At 37.8% G+C, this 22,613-nt stretch overlaps 1 protein-coding gene across 6 annotated transcripts in view; it reads left to right on the forward strand.

The window, feature by feature from the left end:
* The window catches only part of Eml4 (EMAP like 4), a 119,023-nt gene that overhangs the window by 64,756 nt on the left and 31,654 nt on the right, over nt 1–22,613 (forward strand). The window contains exons 3-10 of one of the 6 annotated variants that reach the window (XM_075955608.1): nt 3,302–3,431; nt 6,800–6,973; nt 8,939–9,067; nt 9,484–9,509; nt 9,701–9,733; nt 16,105–16,228; nt 17,424–17,573; nt 20,612–20,681. In XM_075955608.1, coding sequence (XP_075811723.1) covers nt 3,302–3,431; nt 6,800–6,973; nt 8,939–9,067; nt 9,484–9,509; nt 9,701–9,733; nt 16,105–16,228; nt 17,424–17,573; nt 20,612–20,681 — 836 coding nt within the window. The remainder of the gene's footprint in view (nt 1–3,301; nt 3,432–6,799; nt 6,974–8,938; nt 9,068–9,483; nt 9,510–9,700; nt 9,734–16,104; nt 16,229–17,423; nt 17,574–20,611; nt 20,682–22,613) is intronic. The other 5 variants (XM_075955609.1, XM_075955610.1, XM_075955612.1 and 2 more) reach the window with 5 other exon arrangements.

Raw genomic sequence — 22,613 nt, forward strand, 5'->3', positions numbered from 1 at the left:
GAATTGATTTTTATAAGAGAATTTTGAAGTTGCTTGAGTAGAATGGAAAACAAAACAGTTAACACAGGCTTGATAAAATGAGTACATCTTTAGAACAAGTTTTCTGCGTAACTGGCATTTCTACCCTCAGCTTTCATCTGTATGCATGTTTGTTAAGTCCTACAATAGAACATATAATATTTCCTTGTTGTCTGCAGATACATATATATGTATATATGTATGTATGTATGTATAATGTAATAATTGGGCTATTTCTGGGGTACATTGTAACGTTTCATGCATGTAAAGAATGTGGAATTGATGGAGGAAGGTCATTGGCTAATAAAGGAACCGCTTTGGCCCATTTCTATCTAGCCTCTTCTAGGCTAATTCTCACATATTAATTTAGCCCATTTCTAATCATCTGTGAGCACCAGTCTTACTGGGAAAGATTCAACATGTCTGACCTGGCGGCTTGCTTCATCGCGTGCCTCTGTCCAGGAGCCGGGAGCATGGCGTCTTTCTCTGAGGCGTTTGCTCTGGAGAGGAGAGCTGTCGAGTCTGAGCTCACTTCCTCTTCCTCCCAGCGTTTTGTTCTGTCTACTCCTCCCACCTATCTTCTAACCAATGAAATGGGCCAAGGCAGTTCCTTTATTAGCCAATGACCTTCCTCCATCATGGAATGATGAGGTAAAGATAATGGCCTGTCACCTCAGACATTTGTTGTTTATTGTGTTAGAAACATTCAGAGTTCTCTCTAATAACTATTTTGAAACATTCAAACCATTTTTGTCAGCCATAGTTATCCTATACTGTGTAGACTGTTCCAAGTCATTTTCCCCTGTCCATCCTCACCCCTGTGCCTACTAACCATCTTTTCTCTTGCACACACTTCTCAGACTCTTCCAGGCACTTTTTTCTACTTTGAAATCAATTTTTAGCTTCCACATACACATAAGAACATGTGCTAGGGGCTGGAGAGATGGCTCAGAGGTTAAGAGAACTGACTGCTGTTCCGGAGGTCCTGAGTTCAATTCCCAGCAACCACATGATGGCTCACACCCATCTATAATGAGATCTGGTGCCCAGAACACTACATACATAATAAATAAATTTAAAAAAAAAAAGAACATGTGCTATTTTCTTTCTATGCCTGGGTTATCTCATTTAACATACTGTCCTCCTGTATGTTCTGTACGTGTTATTGTAAATGAAAAGATGACTTTTTTTTTTTTAAGATGACTTTTTTAAATGGCTGAATAATACTCAATTCTGTGGATGTCGATGTTTGTGTGGATATATAGTTACACACATATAGCATGTTATTCATCTTTTTGTTGCTCTAAAAATTTAAGAGAAGAACTAAAAGTAATTAAGTTGGGTTATGGAGGTGGCTGTTCTTGTAGACAACCCAGGTTAGATTGCAAGCACCCTCATGGCAACTTGTCTGTAACTCCAATCCCAGAGGATCAGAAGCCCTCTTCTGACCTCCACAGGTACAAATCTGCACACAAGCAAAATACCCATACTCATAAAATAAAAGTAGAGGAAAACAGCTTTAAAAAGTAACCTCTTTAATTATATTGCTGATAGTGTAGTTACATTATGAAGTGAGACCTATTTCCTTAATTATTCTTTCAGTTACATGGTTGACAAACTTTTATAGATGAACATATTTCATTAAGATTAATCACTTATTTCTCATTAGTAGAGATTTTGTCTAATTATATTTTCTAATGCCAATAATAAGACATGAAGAGATGTAAAATTTCATAAGTTTTGTTATTGAAAACTCTAAGCAGGTTTATAGTTCTCTTGGGATTTGTATATGGTATGTTATCAAATCATCTAAAATTAGTTATCAGTTTTCAATTAGTAGAATTATATATTAATGATATAATGACTTTCTATTATATTTCAATATTTTTTTCTGGATCAGTCCTTAATATATAGAGTTTGGGATATTGTAAAGGCTTAGGGATTGTCATTTAATTCTTATCCTGAATAACATGAAGGATGGCAAGGGTTGTTAGAGGTTAGTAGATAAATTTCAGTTACATTAGTCAGGCTGGGAAGGTATGAATCTCTATAATGAGAGTATTAAACTGAAGTCAGTGATGGCTGTGTCAGAGGATGAGGAAATTCCTTCTTATCTAGTCTAGAAGTATATAGGTAGTTATTGTCTTAGACAAGCAACAGGGGCTGTTCCTCTGGAACAGTCTAATGCTTCCTTTGTTATTTCTACTTGTGAAAAATAGGGCTAGAAGCTAAATGGTATATCTTGCTTTGAGGCAAGAGGAAATGGGAAATATTCCAAAGTAATTAGAAATAGAGAAGACAGAATTTGATGGGGCTATATTGCTGTCCTCTTAAAGAATAAAGTATTAGACTAAGAAAGGTGTCGAGAACTTGACAATGAAACACAAGAAACTAGAAGAGGTGTTTGGAGTTCCTGAGCACCTGACAGTGAGCCTCAGATAATAAGGTTTGACTATTCAGATCCTGCCTCCTGCACCACTCCCTTTCCTGCTCACAGCATCACAGGCATGGCAGGTGCTCTGACTCGAACATTAATATTTCATTACGATAATTTTTAAAAATCATCAGTGCAAGAAGTCACTTATGTGGCATACTAGTCCTAGATTTTATAGCAAAAATTGTAATTTGAGGGGCATTTCTCTTATATATAAGTACCTTCCCAAGACATTTCAACAACAACAAAAAATGCAACTGCTGTCTGCCTTCTCTTCTGTCTCATCCATCTGTGGGAGAATGTGGGACACTGTATAATGGATGCCCCTTAGGTAGTTATAATACAAGTTAGTCCAAGGACCTGTCAAAAATGCGGGTAAACACCAAGTTTGAAACAATACTCTGGAATGCCAAATACTTTAGGTCCTACATGTGCAGCTTTTAATTTTTTGTTTTGGAAAGGGAAAAAAAAACCAGCATGAGATTGTCTTAGTTGAACAGTTCAGTTTTGCTCGAGTCCATAACTGTGCTTTATAGCCAGTCTTTAAATCAACTTGACTCCTGGTGAACAGGCCTGTTTAATCTGCAGTTTTGACCCCTGCTGACTACAGTTGTCTATCTGCCTCCCCACCAGCCATTTAGCTGAGTGGTGGGTCTAGCAGCTCAGTTGTAGCTTTTCTGTTGGTCTCTGTCGGTGGTACTAGATCTCAAGACAGTAGTGCATTTGCTGAATGCTGCAGGTGGGACCATCTGCTCACTATTCATAAACACTAATAGACTCAATTTTTGAAACTCTGCTATTTAAGAATTATTTTCAAATTTGTTAAATTTTTTTTCCTAACTACCTTAGGCCAACCAAGTCTTCGAGAAGCTATTTCCATGTCCTGTATAACCAATGGAAGTGGTATAAACAGAAAACAGAATCACACCAGCTCTGTATCAATAGCAAGAAAAGAAACTCTTTCGTCTGCTGCTAAAAGGTACCTGATTGTCATGAAATGGGGAACTGGCAGTGCACAACTGTGCCTGATAGATGAGGCTACTCATGAAAAGAATTACAAATAGGGCTGTATGGTAGTCAGGTGCTCATGTCTTGATTCTTTAATTATGGATGAGACACCCGGCCTGAGTCCATCGTTCTTATAGTATCACAAGTTGATTTTTATTCAGAAAGCTTTTGAAGAGACAGAGCCTTTTCATGTCCTGGAATCTTATTGTTGCTTTTGATTTTCAACAAGAATTTACTGATACATTTAATGAAATTATATAAGTAGATTTTCCTTAGCAAGTGACATATTTGGTACATTTTAAAGATAATAGACTCTTTAATATATATCTACTCTAGTGAGAGGGGCAAAGACCATTATAACTTTTTTTTTTTTTCCAGCAAAAAATCAGAAAACTGAGATTCACCTCAAAGTATTCTAGTAGTAGTGTTTGGCTGGCTACTTGTTCAGGGCTGATAGAGGCAGGAGGATGCTGGAGTTGCTGCATTCTAAACGTTCCAGTGTATTATGGAATTCCATGTGCTCGGGCTCTCTCAGTATAATTTACTGTTCCAATAGCAGTGTTTGAATGACATTTGCCCACCTTTTCTTTTAATTGCCGTCACATGGAAAGGTCATAGGAAATCAGCTGTACAGAACAGGTTGTGTTGTTGTTTGATATGCATGAGGGGGAAAGAGTTTAAAAAGTAGAGTGATGTATGCTAATGAAAAGCGCTTACTTCAGATATTAACCCCTGGAAGGTTCAGAGTGCACAGTTCCAGGTGTTAACCAGGCAGGTGGCTACGGGAATGGTAAGGAGATAACAAAACCTTCAGAACCTAATGTCATTACAGAATTTCAATTTTCCCTCTTTCAAAGTACTAAAATCATCTCTGCTTCATTTTCAGGAGAAAACATTGTAATAAAGCATTCATAGTAGAAATCTTTAATATTTTTAAAGATTGTTTAATTTTTATTTCATTGGTTTATTTTGACTCTGGTGAACACATCATGCAGTGCCCACTAGAAGAGAATTTTGGATCCTCTGTAACTGCAGTTGTTGGTAATTGTGAGCTGCCATGTGGGTGCTGGGAACCACACCTAGGTCATGTGCAAAAGTAGCAATGGCTATTAACTGCTGAGCCGTTTCTCCAGCCCTTAGTATATAATTTTTTTATAAACATTTTTTATTCAGTAACAGATTAATTTTAGCTGGTTTTCTTAGCTTGTTTCTGTACTGGTGCTTTGTAATGATCAGTACAATAGGAAAGGGTGGTCTAAGACCACTTGGTTTTATTCCTTTGTTGTTCAGGGCACTAAATTTAACCCCAAAAGAAAATCTCTTTTAAGCATAAAGCATAGTTTGAAGACCATTACAAAAGGATTGTCATCTAATTCAGACTCTCCCTTCCTCCTTTCTCTGTGGCGTATGAGTATGTGTATACATGCACCTGTCTGTGGAGGCCACAGTTGATGTTGGATGTTTGTCAGTCCTCATCTTAGTTTTTGAGACAGGGCCTCTCTCTGAGCCTGTAGTTTGCAATTTTGCCTAGTTCGAATGTCTCCCAAGTCCCTGGGATCCATGTGTCCCTGTACCCCATCTCAAGTGCTGGCTTTCCCATGGGAGCTGGAGATCCAAGCTCAGATCCTCACACTTAAAACACAGAGAGCATGTTGCCCACTGACGGTCTCCAGGCCCAGTTTTCTGATTTTAGGGTTTAATTTGCTATTTGCTGATAAGAATTTGTTTCTCAGCCCACACTTCTTCAAAAACTGAACATAGCAAGGTATCAGAACTGAATCAGATTCAGAAGCGACAAAGTCAGAATGATGTTACTACATTTCTAATTGTTAACAATGTGATAGTGCAGTTGTATAAACTAGATACACATGCACACGTTTGTGTATGTGTGTTGTGACATTTATTCTTGGAACATATCTTATAAAAATTTAATGTCCTTTGCTTAAGAACTATAGAGCATTCATGATTTTCTACCCTTTCAGTATTGGAAGACAAGTCTTGTCTGTCCTTTACAGTACTGCTCACAGGCGCAGCTGAGACTTCTGAAGGTGTTTGATAACTGTCCACGTGCAAAGTCATAAAGGCTGTATATAAGTACGTTAGGTATTTTAGCTTGAAACCTGTTGGGACAGTTTTTCTTCCTCTTTTCAAAGGATGTATTTTTGATCAACTGTCTTGCTAAAGTATACCTATAAGTAACTTTGTAATTTTTAGTTTAAAAGCAGAATAAGAAATGTAAAACTCTGGCAAAACAATTCTTTTCCTGTGACTTTAAAAATTACTTCACATTCATTTAATATCATTTTTAAAAAATTTACTTTTTTGTTTTGCTTATATTTTTTGATATTTGTTTTTTTGTTTGTTTTATTTTGTTCTTATCAAGGCAGGGTTTCTCTGTATAGTCCTGGCTGTCCTGTAAACCAGGCTAGCCTCGAACTCTCAGAGATTCTCCTACCTCTGCCTCCCAAGTGCTGGGATTAAAGGCGTGCACTACCATGCCAGGCCTCCCAAAGTTTTTATTTTTTTAATTATGCGTGTGTGTGTATGTGTGTGTGTGTTAGTATATACATTGGTGTTCAGGTTCACAGGATCCTGGAGCTGGAGTGGTAATTGAAGCCACCTAATGTGCATGCTAAGAATTGAGCTCTGGTCTCCCGGCAGTCTTTATCTGAGCAGTTTTCCCAGCCCCTCATAGCATTTTTAGTAACTTTTTTTGGTCTTTCTAAAGCGAAAACTTGGTTTTCACAGAACTACAGTTTCCTTTTCATATATATTTTGTATTTTATACTTACCTTTTATAATTAAAAGAACAACAGCATTAACAGGTGGGAGCCACTCATCAGGAGAGTGCTTACGTAGCACATGTGAGTCCTTGAACCTATACTCAGTACCACAGCCCACCCTCCCCTTTTCCCCACAGAGAGAAAACTCAGTTGACCGGGTCAGAGGAACCTGGGAGTAGTCTGGGTTAAATATGAACACTTAGTGCGTCATCAGTCAGTTTCTTTCTACAGGGAGTGCAAAGGTCCTCAGTGCTGTAATTTAGATAAGTTGAAGTTAGTTGAGAGAGTTTCTGTGGCCCCACTGCAATCATCAAAATTACAAAATCCATTAGAGGTCACTTCCATCTCAAAGGGCAATCTTCATAGAATGGATTATTACTTTAGATTGTTCAAAAATTAATTCTTTATTAAAGATTATATTTTTTGTTATTGAATAAAACTGATATTATTTTATTATTAGTTATATGATTTAGGGTCTTGAATTATAATCATTTTATTATTTTGATTTTAAAGTTTGTTAAATATGTGTTGTTCCGTGTTATACTTTATTTTACAGTGGTACAGAAAAAAAGAAAGAAAAGCCACAAGGACAGAGAGAAAAAAAAGAGGAATCTCATTCTAATGATCAGAGCCCACAAATGCGAGCATCACCTTCTCCCCAGCCCTCTTCACAGCCTCTCCAAATAAACAGACAAACTCCAGAGAGCAAGAGCTCCGCTCCCACCAAAAGGTTTTAACCGTCCCCAAGTACAGAGCTAGGGACCGGTTGTAAAGATACCTAAATTCTGTGATTTGGGAAAAGTTGGCTATCCATGGATTCCAGGAGAAAACATCTTCATTGCTTATAATCTGTGCTTTAGGACACTGGGGAATAAAGATTTAGAAGCATAATTTTTCAATTATAACTGGCAAAGAAACTAAGACAATTTGGTAAAAAGGAAAGAGATATAAACGGCCCAAACAATATTTTTATAATAAAATTATAGATATTTTAACATTTTTTGTAGTTGTGTATAAATTTAGAGCCATGGATAGAAATCGCCAATTTAAATTATCCTCACTACATTTTGGCATCATTACAACCTCAACTTGCAAGGCTCCTTTAAACAAACGGTTCCTGTGGCTGTGTCTTAATTTCAGCTTTGGGTCTTGGGAAGATAACTTCTTGCTTAAGTATGGAAATGAATTCCTTTCACCTGGTCTTTTCTATGCTAAAGGCTTGTTGAGAGTTTTTCTCTGTTCCGTAGTAATTAATGTTTTAAAGTGATGAGAGGGGGAGAAGGAAAAACATAACAAATGTGTGTAAGCCTAAATTAGGGGTGTGGACCTGCATGCTGGGGCTACTAATGCAGCTGCCTTGTAACAAGTACTGATACCATTTAATTAAATTGGCCCATTTAGCTGGGTAGTGGTGGTTCACGCCTCTAAATTCAGTACTTTCTGAGCTCAAGGCCAGAGACAGGCAGATTTCTGAGTTCAAGGCCAGCCTGGTCTACAAAGCAAGTTCCAGAACAGCTAGGACTGTTTCACAGAGAAACCCTGTCGTGGAGAAAAAAAGGGAGTGGGGGTGGACACTATTTAGAAACATGGACTCAAGCTTTAGCATTCCTTAGGTATTTTATTATTGTAGTACTGCAGAGGAATTCGAGGGAACTATTAACCTATTCTAAGAATTGTTAGAACTTCAGTAAAGTAAATGACAATCACTCCTAAAAGATTTTCAGTATATTTCTCTTTGGCTACGTTAATGTTTTGCTTCAAGTCTATAATGGAAATTTGAAAATCCCAAATATTCTTTACTTGATTAATGCATGTTTACCATTTACAGAAGGCTTTGTCTCTATGCCTGGTGCAGTTCTCGTGCTAAGGGTTTGTGGTTCTTCTGCCTGGGCTCCTGTGGAGTTCTTGAACACAGCTTATTAATGCCATGCAACTTCTTACTGTGTGCAGGGGAGGCTCGTGGTCTCTTTGAGGTTCATTCTGATTAACTTGGTGTCTCTTTGTCCCAGAGTCTCCTTTTCAGCTTACCGTCTCCTGGAACTGTGCTTGCCCTTCTCAGTTGCTCTTTGGATGCACAATTGCAGAAGTATTGAAGACTGGATGAGTTTCGGGGTGGTCAGCAATGCAGCCAGAAAGTCATTTATAAACCATAGAATTTCAGTTATGCATGTAGGGAATCCCCGCTGAGAACGCCAATAATTTTTTATTGTATCACATTATTTATTTCTGATCCTGGGTAGAAGTCTCTAGAACTGTGACCGAAAGCTTCAGAATTTTAGCGTCACAGTTTATTTAGAAATTTGTGCCGTGTGTAAGTTAACTACGTGAACATAATCACACACAGAATGAATGGTACAGTGTCGTAGTTCAAGTTTATAGTTCATGTTTTATTAACTACAAGTTATGAGAAACACTACATAGAGACCTAAGCATTTTCTTCTATTAACAGCAGATTGTAGAGATTTCTTTCTCCAGATAATGTTTGCTCTAGTTGATCTTTTGAATGATAATATAACACAGACTTCCTAATTGCCTTGTTTAACTCCTCCGCTCATCCAGCCAGATCCTTCAACTAATCCTTCTCACCCTGGGTTCGCTTTAAGAGTGTTAATCTCTTCTCTGCCTGTTGAAACTGTCAATTACATGTCATTGCTACTCAGAACGTTTTTCTAAGAAATTAATGTGTTTTTTCTAGCATAAAACGTCCACCAACAGCTGAAAAGTCACATAACTCATGGGAAAATTCAGATGATAGTCGTAATAAATTATTGAAAACCGTTTCAACATCAAAACTAATATCAAAGGTTATAAAAAGTGCAGACAAGTAAGTTAAGTACTATTTGTCCTGTATGAAAATTAATAATTGTATCTCTGTACTGTTGTGTGTAATGACATGCCTGATTTGAAATTTTAATTTATTTCAGCTGATTTATTTTCTTACCAGGTATTTTTAAGTTTCCATAGAAAAGCCTTGTCTTACTATTAATTTATCTTCAGTGTCTCAATCTTGTAAGATTTGAATATTTTACTCTTTTTGTAATCTCACTGTTTCGATGATTGTATGTAATACTTGTTGTTTCATAAATAGTATATATTAGAGTTGAGACCATTGAGAAACTGAATTTTACTTGTAGAGATTTATCTAGAGTATGGACTAGGCATCAAAATTTCTAAATTCTTTCAGATGATTCTAGTGCTGAGCCATGTAAAATAAATGTGTTCTTTTCATTCTTTTTTTAGACATAAAGATGTCATCATCAATCAAGGTAAATTAAAAATTCCTTTTGGAAATACTTGCCTTTTTACATCATCTTAACTATTGCCGATTCATAAGAATATGACTGATTTTATTCAATATAATTTATTAGTTCGTAGTAACCAAAGAAACATATTACTGTACTCATTTTAGAAAATGTCTGGTTTTTATTGTAAGATATGTCATTTTTGTCTCAACCAGCAAAAATGTCAACTCGTGAAAAAAACAGCCAAGGTAAGGATTATCTCTGCAGTGGGGCGCCTCCTGAGCCGGCCTCTCCTGGGTCTCTTATTTGGCTTTTCACCATTACTACTCTCTGGCTTTCCTCTTAACAAAGGAAATACCATGGTAATTTGAACTAGTAAGTGTAACTACTTTTTTAAAAAAAGAAAAAAAATTTGTTTTCTGTGAGATCTGGAGAATTAAGGAGAACAGTAAAAATAAATACAGCAACATGAAGAAATCAAAAAATGTATTTCCTTTAAAAAATTATACTTAGAAAAGCCATTTAAAAGATTGATAAGTCTTAATTCGATTTCCTGTCTTGCAATTTGGTTGCTAATAATCACTTACTTCTTGCTGCTAAGACTCAAATAGTGAGTCTAGCAAAGCATTTCCTCTTAAATTCTTCCCTTTTATTAATTGTTATCTCTGACTACTTGCTGTTGGCTCATTCTGTTGACCCAAGCAGGATAACTCTGTCTATGTATATTTAATTTGATTGCAAAGTAGGTAAGTTTTATGTATCAGTTTTACACTCCTCAAATTGCTTGCAAATTAATTGAAGCATGCTATTCTAGACGAGATCGTGCCTTTTCTGTGCATGCTTTTTGCAGCTCATTTCTCGTGTCATAGCTCTCTTTGTCTTCTGGACTGTTAATTGGCTAAAATGTGCTTTAGTTTTTTTTGTTAGCAATTTCACTTAATTCCTGTAAATTTTATTTTCTTTCATTAGAGTAAGAGAAATATATTAGCTGGTTATATTCTTTAGGTCATAAGATATTACACAGAAATTGTAAATAAGGTTGAAACATGATATTCTTCTTCAGTTAGATCTGAACTTTTTGCATTATAATTGTATAGATTGTGTAATGGTTGACATACCCAAGGAAAATACTAAATTTATTTAAAACACAATTTTGACTCTAACCAAACTTTGTTAAATAGGGGCACTGATGGATAGAAAGAGCAGTCAATGTGGACAGCCATGAGTCCCAGTTCTTCTGGTAGCCTAGACCAAGTGGCAGTGACCTTGAGTAGTGTTCTGACCTGAGAATAATAATCACAACAGAGCTTACTTCCCATAACTCTTAGGACAGAACAGTGTATACAGAAGTCCTTTAAAACTAGGAAACACTGACTGGAGAAGTGCTGTTACTAAATGTTCTAGAGACCACTCCAGTCTAGCAGAATCTTCGTGGGGGAGGTGACAAAGGGCTGTCTTTCTTTAGTTGTTTTGAAGGGAAAGAAAAACTTAGCATTCGTTTGTCAGAGTGGTTTGTATTGGCATAATCTTCAAAATCATTCAGGTTAGCAAGTGAAACAATGTCATTACATGGGTGGCAGTGGTGCAGAGGAGCACCTTAGGATGGTTGGTGCTTGGGAGAAGGTGGAGAGGAAGAGAGGAAGTTGAATTTTGTAATAAGAATTTTATCTTAAAAAACAGTTTCTCATGACATCACATGTTGACCACACTGAGCGTTAGTTATATAGTTGTACAGCAAGCACTTTACCTGCTAAACCATCTCTTCAACCTTCAAATAAACTTTCATTAACCAGTACAAATACTTACTGAGTCAGGGAAAGAAAAATGAAGCCTGAAATAATCTTGCAATTCTGACAGATCTGACATGCTTGTGGGTTGCTCCTTTTATCACATAACCATTTTATGCATTTAGTTATCTGTCTTTACTTTGTCAGGCCCTATACTAAGGATTCAGGATCACAGCAGTTACAATACCTGAACCAAGGGAATTTATGTAGCAAACAGTGAAAACATACAGGATGTAGACAGAATATAACAAGTTCTTAATTTTATGAGATGATGCATGTTTGCAAAGAATAAGGAGAGTTTGCTGTTATATAGAGTGGTTGACATTTCTGATCCAGTGACATTTAAGCTGTCCAGTGAAAATGAGTGAAATATGTGAATGTCCAGAGAAATAATCTTGTGAGTAGATGGATCTGAAGTACTGAATCCCTGAGGCAGGCAAATTATTTTTGTTTGTTTTTGGTTTTTTGGTTTTTTAAACTGTGATAAGATATAACAGGTAGATCCGTGGTCAAAGCATGCATACAGTGTTGGCTTTTTAACCATTACATTTCTAAAATGCGTACTCTTTGCAATAGGAACTTCACCAGACACCTCACTCATATCTGGGGCAAGTGACTAAATGGCAATAATATAAGTGAAATGAACATGAGATATAGGAGCAAAATGGCATGTATCACAGAACATTTAGAAATTATGGTTCCACTGTGCCTAAAGTAATAACTGTAGGTTGGGAACAGTTCAAAGTCCATTTGTTGGAGGAAAAAATTGATGATTCAATAAAGCATTTCCCCCCACTGAGACTTGTGGTTTCAGCGTGCTCGTGTTCAGTTAGATCCTAGTGACACAGTATATCCATCAGTGGTGTGTGCGCCAAGATTACAGGGAGGACAGTAAGTACACTTGCCTGCTGCATCCCCAGGCTGCTCACCCATGCTTCTCCAAAGGACAGCCTCACTAAAAATACTTTGGGTTTTCCCCCCTTTAGTAACTTATTTTTAATGTTTAAAGATTGTGGAATTATTTTTAATATATGTAAATACTACTAGAAGCACCTATAGTTTGACCCAAGTTTATTGTGTTTTCACATTTGGTTTTATCTGAATGTTTTTGAAAAAGAAGACGTGAGAGCCAGGTGTGGTGATTTATACCTATAATCCCAGCATTTGGGAGGCTGAGCAGGAATATGACAGGAGTTCAAGGACAGCCTTTGGTTAAGAATGAATCCCAGTCTCCAAAAATCTTGGAGCAAAAAGTCCAAAGCATGAAAATTAAAGTCTGTTCATTAATCCTGTTTAATCAGAATTTGATTTGTAGATTTTTATGCCCCTGGAACTTTGTGTTTCTTTTCCTGCCATTGTTAATTGGGAAAGCAGAGCTAGAGATGAGGGGAGGGGAGGCTTTAACATCTGAAGTCCCTCTGAAGGGACTCTAAGGGAGTTCTAAGTAGTAGTATTACCATTTTCAATGTTAGAACAGTGAAGCTGGCACTCACAGCTAACAGAGTAAACTGGGATTCAAATCTTCAGACTTTCTTCATCGTGATGCATTGCTTTTTCCCCAGTGCCAGAGAGTGTTTCAAGTTCCTATATTACACACATGGTCTCCAGTGTGTGTGGTGCCAGTTCAGACAGCAAAGCATTTCATAGACTGCCGCTTGAATTTCATGTTAGAAAAATTAGTGAGCACCAGTAGCTCCTTTGTTTTCTGATTTAATTGATTTTCCTGCTTAACAGTTAATAAAATGATGCTATTTTGAGCTCCTTCAGTTATGTTAGTCTTTTTATATAATGTATATTCTTGCAAACCCTTCACCTTTGCTACCCATACTTTCCTCTAAAGAGCAATGGAAGCTTGTTAATCTGTTATTTATTATTCAGAACACATTTTTTCATGTACATCTTTGATCAGATTAAAAATTCTAGTAGAAATTTAAAAGGGGATTGAACAATTTAATGCTCTTAAAAAAATCAGAAGGAAGTTGTATCACAGATGAATACCTGTAAGAGTAGATTGACAAGCACCCCCTCCCCCCCAGAGATGAGTATATGGGTAAAGATAGTTGTAGAAGGGAAATGTTTCCAGCTGGTCATTTAGTTACTGTCAAAGTTCAGCTATGCAAAAATCATCAGGAAGCAATGCCCACTCTTAGATTCAGAAGTAATACTGACATGAATGATGTGGTGTTAAAGCATAGTGTGGGAGGTCTTACCCTGTTAGATCAGACCCTGAGGCTGAGCACACTGTGAGCAAGAATAATAAAAATAACTTGAACTTCCCACCCATAATAAGCATAGCATCTTAATCTGAAGTAATGGTTTCAGGAAGACAGACAGTCCACAGGTAATCTTTCTTCCTCTTCATAGTTACATTATATAAACTACTGAATCTTGAATCCTGGATTATGCAGTTTTTCTTAGGGAACTTGGTCACTGATAGAGATTTTAAGATCACACCAGCCTCTGTATAGGAAGTTTAGGCGGGACAACCAGACAGGAAGTAGAAGCAGGTCAATGAGAACAGGAGAATTCTGGGAAGAAGGAAGTCCTAGTCAGCAGTCCTGACCCAACCACAAAAGAAGCAAGATGTGACTGCCTCACCGAATAAGGTACCAAGCCACATGGCTAACATAGACAAGAATAATGGGCTAATATAAATTATAAGAGTTAATAAGAAGCCTGAGCTAATGGGCCAATCAGTTTATAACTAATGTAGACCTCTGTGTGGTTTCTTTGGGACTTAACGCCTTCAGGAACTGGGCAGGACAGAAACTCCGACTACAATGATCACACTCTGATTTTGTGCCAGACAAGTTAGTAAGCACTAGGCTTCTTTGTGCTGTTGTACCCAGCCTCTTTTTCTTTCCCTTTAGCTTTGGCAACCATTTTTTGGTGGTGCCTTATCTATATGTGGGTCATTAGGATGCTAGGGGTAGAGATAGGTGGGATTTGTGTTGGTTCGTAGTTTTTTGGAGAATGAATGGTCCATCTCTGGGGTTTTTTTCCTCCTGTCTTTGTTTTATTTTTGACAGGCTTCCGTATGCAATCTCGGCTGTCTTGGAACTCAGTTATGTAGACCAAGTTTCCCTTACATTTTTGGGCGATCTTCCTGCCTCTGCTTCCTGAATGTTAGTTAGGTTTGCAGGCATGAGCCACCATGCCCTGCTCTCCACTGTTCCACAAGGCATTATTTCCCTTGGTTAGAGATGTATAATCAGTATTGATTTGATTCTGACTTGTCTTTAAAAATAATTTAGACTTCTAAAGATCTTATAAACACCTATTGATTGATATAAACAAAAGCTGTTTCAGAACCTATGGTTCTAGTAAGAAAATAAAAACTATCTTCTCACTGTCTTGAAAATATTTGTGTTGCAGTTGAATTTGATTATTGATATGAGGCTGATAGAAGGCACAATGGTGACGTGAGAAGCAGCCCTGCTCACGCTATGTAGCATAGCTTTTGCTCCTCTCATCTTAACTTGAAAAAAATGTTTGAGTCCTTTTCTTATGATATATTCCAAGATTGTGGTTTTGGCTTACTATGGTAAGAACACCTGTCATTAGATCTACTGTCTTAAATCATGTAATTTGGTTAATATTGACATTGCTTTTATTCTTCTTGCTTGGCTGAAACTCTCGCTTGATCCTCATTTCCGTTTTCCTCTAACCCCTAGTTAACTATTATTAATTATTACTGCCCCATTCATGAATTTGACTATTTTGAGTATATCATAGGAATCTAGTAGTAGCTGTCTTTCTGTGACTGGCTTACGTATATGCATATACCACGTCTTTATCTGTAAGTGGCCATCTGTGTTGTTTGCAGATCTTGACTGTTAGGAATAGTGCTGCTGTGAACAGGAGAGTTAGTGTTGATATCTGATCATGGTCTGGATTTACATTATTTTGGAAAACATCTAGTAGTAGACTTGCCAGATGACACAGTAATTGTATTAGAATTGTCTCTGAAGAGCCTCCGCCCTGCTTTTCCATAGCAGCAGCATCATTGGCATCCCCGGCAGCAGCATGCACAGTGGTCCTGTTTTTCCATATCTAGTCTGTACTCTGTTTGGTTTTGCTGATCATTGTGACAAGTTTGAAATGACACACAGTGGTTTTCATTCATATTTCCCTGAGCTATTACTATTAATGGTGCATATTTTTTCAAATTGCCTGATGACCATTTTTATGTCTTTTCCTTCCTTCCTCTCCTCCCCCCAAAATGTTTTCTAATTACTTAACCCATTTTTAAGTGTATTTTAAAGGGGGGGGGGTGCCTTGGTTTGTTTCTTTCTATTGAACTGGCATCCATTATATATTCAGAGATTAACCACTGTATTACATCATGGTTTTCAGGCCGTTCTGATGCATAGTTTGTTTTCACTTTGTCAGTTGTTGCCTTAATGTGCAGAGACTCTTTAATCTGCAAGGTCTTGACCTTTAGGTTGATTAGTGTGGTAGACATGATTCATGTCTGTCCAAGTAATTTCTTTCTTCCTTGCAAGTTAAGAAACCTTGGTCATAAAGGTTTGCATTTTTTGGCTTCTTGTAGAAATATGTCAGCTTAAACAGATAAATTATATTTAGATGAAAACAGTTATTATCAACTAAACAAATGGCCACAGATTTGTTGTATTTCGATTTTTTTCTTCTATTTAGGACTAGATATTTATAGTATCCCTTTGTTTCATACGCTCTATAATATGAAAAGTAAACATACAGTGAGAAGCTTAATCAGCCACTCTTGTCATTTTTCATTGAATCAGTAATCTACCTTTCTACAATCACATGGGAAATATGTGTGGTTTAATTTTTGTCTTATGTTTCAACAGAAGGAGAATATATTAAAATGTTTATGAGAGGTCGGCCAATTACCATGTTCATTCCTTCGGATGTTGACAACTATGATGACATCAGAACAGAACTGCCTCCTGAGAAGCTCAAACTGGAGTGGGCGTATCCTTCCCAAACATGAGAGCAAATCTACTGCTTTGTCCTAGTTTAATAAAAACTTGCTTAGCGAATTAATTGAAATGTTCTTAAACGAGGAATAAAACATAATAAACTTAGAACCACTTGAAAAATTAAAAGTGAGACACTATCTCTAAAACATGTCAGATATATTTGCCAATAGCAATTTAAAGTCACCAGAATTGATGCAGACAGGACAGCAGCAGTCCATGAGCTCCGCACAGGTAGTGTGGTATGGCAGCAACGGTTCCTGACTGGAGCTGGAAAGATGGTGTCTGTGTCCCGTCTCTGCCCTTGCCCCTGCGAACCTCAGTGTTCCCATAAGAAGAGATAACACCTGCCTCACCAAATGAAATAACGTATTATATATATCATGAAACCTGTTTTTGGCCTTTTTTTTGGTTTGAGACATGGAGTCTTGCTATGTCTCCCCGCCCAACCTTGTACTGACTGTGTATCTTAGGATGGCCTTAACATCACAAGAGTCTTCCTGACTCAGCTTCCCGAGTGTCTGTATTACAAACATGTACCACTGCATGACTATCATGAAGTATTTTAAGAGCTCAGATTATAGCAAGGATGTTGTAATTCTGAAATTGACTGCTTCTCTGCCAGGCTTAGACACACGATGGTTTAATATTGACCTTTCCTGATTCTACCTGGAAGGTCTCATTTATAGCCCCTAAGAAACTCAGTGAAACAGAAGGAGACTAGTTCTCTGTCTCTGGTTTTCTATGCTCCCCTCTCCACATGCTTTAAATTCCTTACACTGGGCAAAATTAAATTAGCTTGGAGAAGTTTGCCAATCCTGAAATTTAGCACAGGTTTTTATTACCATTCTGTATATCAGACTTAACTAGGCTTATTCGTCATGTTAGGCCCAACACCCACATTACTTTGCTGGTGAGCCTTAGAGCCTTCTCAAGAAGGGTCTATATGTATGCTTCCTCCTGGCATACTATCACACAGGCTCACATTTGATTGTTCAGAGTTGTGTGTATGGCAGTGATTGGTACATGCTAGGAATGTAGACATTAAGACAATACAGGAAGAGTCTCAGGATTGGGCAGGTAAGGAATGCGAATGTTCCTGACACAGTTCTCTCTTCATTGTTTCTCCATAGCTCCCCAATTGCCCCTGAGATTTAAACGCCCTTTAAAACCTTGACTTTTCATTTAAGATATGGTTATCGGGGAAAGGACTGTCGAGCAAATGTTTACCTGCTTCCAACGGGGGAGATAGTTTATTTCATTGCATCAGTAGTGGTACTATTTAATTATGAGGAGAGGACTCAGCGACATTACCTGGGCCATACAGACTGTGTGAAATGGTTGGTGTCGGTTGCCATTTGTCAGTTTTGTGTTTGCCTACCTTCATCATAATTGTTGTTATTATTGTTATTATTTGAGTTGTACTGAAAATTTACCATTGGAAGGCTTAGAACATAAGTAAAGATGTTATTTAGACTATGGGATATATATTTTTTTTAAATCACAGCTCTCGTCTTTTTAAAATATTTATTTATTTATTATGTATACAATATTCTGTCTGTGTGCATGTCTGCAGGCCAGAAGAGGGCACCAGACCTCTTTACAGATGGTTGTGAGCCACCATGTGGTTGCCGGGAATTGAACTCAGGACCTTTGGAAGAGCAGGCAATGCTCTTAACCACTGAGCCATCTCTCCAGCCCCGGAATATATTTTTTAAAATAAAAATGTTACCTTTAAATACCGTATGTGGAATCAATAGCGATAAAATACACTGCTCTAAATCTCAGTAGAATCTGTCTGCTGCCTCAGGTCTCTAGTCCTTTCTGTCTGGCCTGCCATATTCAACCCATGAAGAAAGACTAGGCTTCATGAATTTCTGGAAGTAGTTTTTCATTCATTGCTTAGTATTATGTATTGAGGGTTTGCTCTGTGTGATAAATTTTGGGCTTCAGGTTTTCCTTTATGAGAGGGAGAATCCATAAGCTGAATCCAATCCTAAGTATACAGTGTGGTGTCAAACTGTAAGAGCAGAGCTCTTTTTAAATGCTTAGGCTTGGGTTTTACTCAGTGAATGTTGCTACTCTTTAGTTAAATTCTGTCATTTAGAATCCGTTTCCTCACGTTTCGAAGCTTAGCTTCTTTACACTGTCCTGTCAAGTAGATAAAAGTTTCTCTCATGCATGAAAGCTAGGATACTACATAGATGACATTCAGCCTTTTAAAAAGATAAAAACACTTTCTACTTGCAATATTCTGTGTGTACAGAATTTGCACAGTGTTACCGTGCTCACATTAGAAGGATCTCACCTCTCAGCTGGGTGCCAGTTCCATGTGTATAGAAGTCAGAGTGTGGTGGTTAATGCAGTAGTGAGACCCTGCCATAGAAACAGGAAAGGACCACTGTTAAAAAGCAGGCAAGCAAATACGTGTTCTCACTCGTATGGAGGAAGAAGTGGTGTGAAATACTATTTTGTCTTCCACATGTAAAGTATTCCTGCAGTTCCCAATGAAAAGACACTAGCTATAGTGGTTACCTTTAAGTGGTGTCAGAGGTTAAGGTAGAGACGATCTTACCAATTGGTGCAGATAGGAAAAAGACTTTCTGAATATTTTTTTTAAAATATCCTTTGATACTACAGCCATGCAAATAATGTATTACCTAGTGCAGAAATTATAATTTAAATTTCTTGTTTGAAACAGAGATAAATACAACAAAATGTTACCATAATAGTTTTATTTTTTAATGACATTTATTTTATTGTACATGCATTGGTATTTTGTCTACATGTTTACATGTATGTATGCATGTATGAGTATGTTGAATCCCCTGGAGCTGGAGTTACTGAAAATTGTGAGCTTTCATGTGGGTGCTAAATATTTAACCTGTGTCCTCTCAAAGAGCAGCCAGTGTTCTGAACCATCTCTCCAGCCCCTAAAGTTTTAGTTTTAATGTCTAGATGCAGGGTATAAACTGCTTAAGAAGAAAAGAAATTAGAGAAATATTGGTAAACTCTAGCTCCTTAGAAATGAAAACTTTATATCATTTATGCCAAATTATTGAAATAATTCAAAAGATACAATTCTTAGTATGGAGAAGTTTTATAACTTTGGAACATTTTTATCTCATGTGACAAGTTAATTAAATTCTTCTGGAAAATAATTAGCAATGCATAGCAGGAAACAAAAATTCTTTCCAGTTGAGCTGACTCCTTAATTACAAAATGGCTCAGCAAGTGAGCCAAACTGACAAGCTGAGCTCCATCCCTAGAACCCACGTGGTAGAACTTTAACACCTACGGTCTCCCTTTGGCCTCCCCATGCCCTCTCCCCATAAATAAGCATTATACATGCTTGACAGTGTGTTCTACATGGTTGGAGAAGAAAACCAGCTCCCATAAGTAGTTCTCTGATTTCTACAGCGTTCATGCACCTACATGCACAGACTTGCACACGCAAATAAATAAATGTAATAAAAATTTAACTTGTAAATATTAAATGAGGTAGAGTGTGATAGAGGAAGACACCCAACATTGTCCTCTGGCCTCCAAAGTCAGGCTTGCACACCTACACAGCCGTGCTCACACAATTTGTGGTTGACTTTGTGTGTGCCACGGTCAGTCAGAGTACAGTTGCTACAATATTTACCATTTTCATTTAGAACTCATTACCCTGGGTTAGAGTTACAAAAGCTTAATATTAAGAACTAGCTGCATGTTGGTAAAATTATATTGGAAGACCTTTGGTGCTGCTTTTTGTTTGTAGAAATGCTTAAAATACTAAAGAATTGTTAGTAAGTGTATAAGGATTATGTAAAGATGAAGCTATGCTTACATTTTAATAGATGAAAATTATACTGGGCCATACTTCATAAAGCCATGTAAACATGTCTGCTTATGTATAGTGACTAAAAGGGAATTTGAACACATGAAAATGGTTCCCATTATTTTTTTTTAAAAATATTTATTTATTTATTTATTTATTTATTATGTATACAACATTCCTCCCATGCCTGCCTGCATGCCAGAAGAGGGCACCAGATCTCATTATAGATGGTTGTGAGCCACCATGTGGTTGCTGGAAATTGAACTCAGGACCTTTGGAAGAGCAGGCAATGCTCTTAACCTCTGAGCCATCTCTCCAGCCCCAATGGTTTCCATTCTTATACCAAATTATGACTAAATATTTTCTATTAATTTAGTATTCCGTAAATGTACTAAGAAAGAAAAACAGAGGTTTTTTAATTTACTAATAAAAATAAATAGGTCAGGTGTGTTTTTAAGACTGAAAAATATTTATTTGAAAAAATATATTGATACAAAGGCATGTTCTGCTGTTTCATGTTTCTGTATTTAAATTATTGTTAATACTGCTCTTTAGCCTGGCTGTACATCCTGACAAGATAAGGATCGCCACTGGACAGATAGCTGGAGTGGACAAGGATGGAAGGGTGAGCAGCCAGTGTTTTGTCTCTTCTCCCACTGCCCATTGCTTGACTTGCTGAAGGTGTGTACGAAAGGATCTCTACTATTGGGAAAATAGTAGAATGTAAGAAGGTCTTAAATGCAGGATTCAAGCTACTGTTTCCTTCTAAATAGTAAGTAGCCTACCTAGGGAAGTGTCTACGTGTGAAAATGTAAGGACTCTTGCTCGTTAAAAGTTAGGCTCGTTAAACTAAATTCCTCCAGTTGATGGGCCCTCCTTATTCTCTGTTAGGAAATCTGCTGACATCTTAGAGTTTCAGTTGCTCTTTGGTTTCAGTAGATTGTTTTATATAACATGTCTTATTTCTGAGATCAGCAGTGAATTGATGACTAGTCTGTGTACATGATGTTCTCTGGGTTCAGTTTCTATAAAGAAAGGCTACAAGTGGGAGGTTACATTGGATGATGGTGCTGAAGATCCCTCCCAGTTCTTTATTCTTTCAAGGATTGTTTCCATAGAACTTAGTAAACAGGTTTTTTTTAAGGTACATTATAGAATAAATGTAATACTAAAAGCAAAGTAGCAGAGATGATGGACCCACACCTGTAGTGGCCCCAAGCAGGAGGATTGCTTGAGTTTAAGAGTTTGAGATCAGCCTGGATAAAATTGTAGGATTTTGTCTCAAAAAACTAAGTACCCAGAGCACATTAGACTTGGAATCTTAACTCTACCTTTTAGTAGCTGTAAAAGCTGACTACAATCTGTCTCTCTCCTTTTCTCCAGCGTGAGAGTTGCAGATTCTGTTATGGCATAACATTTGCTGCATTGGTCACTCTTATTCCCATAGTATGAGTGGGGAAGTACCTATTGTTTGGAGGCACGTCTCAATTTTGTAGTTTTTATCTTAACTAAGGTGGCAAATTGGGCTGGGTGTGGTGGTGCACGCCTTGATCCCAATAGTCAGGAGGCAAAGTCAGGTGGATATCTGAGTTCCAGGACAGCCAGGCCTACACAGAAACGTTGCCTCAAAAAACCAAAACAACAAAAGCAAAAAGCAAATTGCTGTGTGGAGTGATGCACATGTATATGCTGTGTGGAGTGATGCACATGTGTATGCTGTGTGGAGTGGTGCACATGTGTATGCTGTGTGGTAGTGGTGCACATGTGTATGCTGTGGTAGTGGTGCACATGTGTATGCTGTGTGGTAGTGGTGCACATGTGTATGCTGTGGTAGTGATGCACATGTATATGCTGTGTGGTAGTGGTGCACATGTGTATGCTGTGTGGTAGTGGTGCACATGTGTATGCTGTGTGGTAGTGGTGCACATGTGTATGCTGTGTGGTAGTGGTGCACATGTATATGCTGTGTGGTAGTGGTGCACATGTGTATGCTGTGTGGTAGTGGTGCACATGTGTATGCTGTGTGGTAGTGGTGCACATGTGTATGCTGTGGTAGTGGTGCACATGTGTATGCTGTGTGGTAGTGGTGCACATGTGTATGCTGTGTGGTAGTGGTGCACATGTGTATGCTGTGTGGTAGTGGTGCACATGTGTATGCTGTGTGGTAGTGGTGCACATGTGTATGCTGTGTGGTAGTGGTGCACATGTGTATGCTGTGGTAGTGGTGCACATGTGTATGCTGTGTGGAGTGGTGCACATGTGTATGCTGTGTGGTAGTGGTGCACATGTGTATGCTGTGTGGTAGTGATGCACATGTGTATGCTGTGTGGAGTGATGCACATGTGTATGCTGTGTGGTAGTGGTGCACATGTGTATGCTGTGTGGAGTGATGCACATGTGTATGCTGTGTGGTAGTGATGCACATGTGTATGCTGTGTGGTAGTGGTGCACATGTGTATGCTGTGGTAGTGGTGCACATGTGTATGCTGTGTGGTAGTGGTGCACATGTGTATGCTGTGTGGTAGTGGTGCACATGTGTATGCTGTGTGGAGTGATG

The sequence above is a fragment of the Microtus pennsylvanicus genome, chromosome 21, assembly GCF_037038515.1.
Source record: "Microtus pennsylvanicus isolate mMicPen1 chromosome 21, mMicPen1.hap1, whole genome shotgun sequence".
Taxonomy (NCBI): domain Eukaryota; kingdom Metazoa; phylum Chordata; class Mammalia; order Rodentia; family Cricetidae; genus Microtus; species Microtus pennsylvanicus.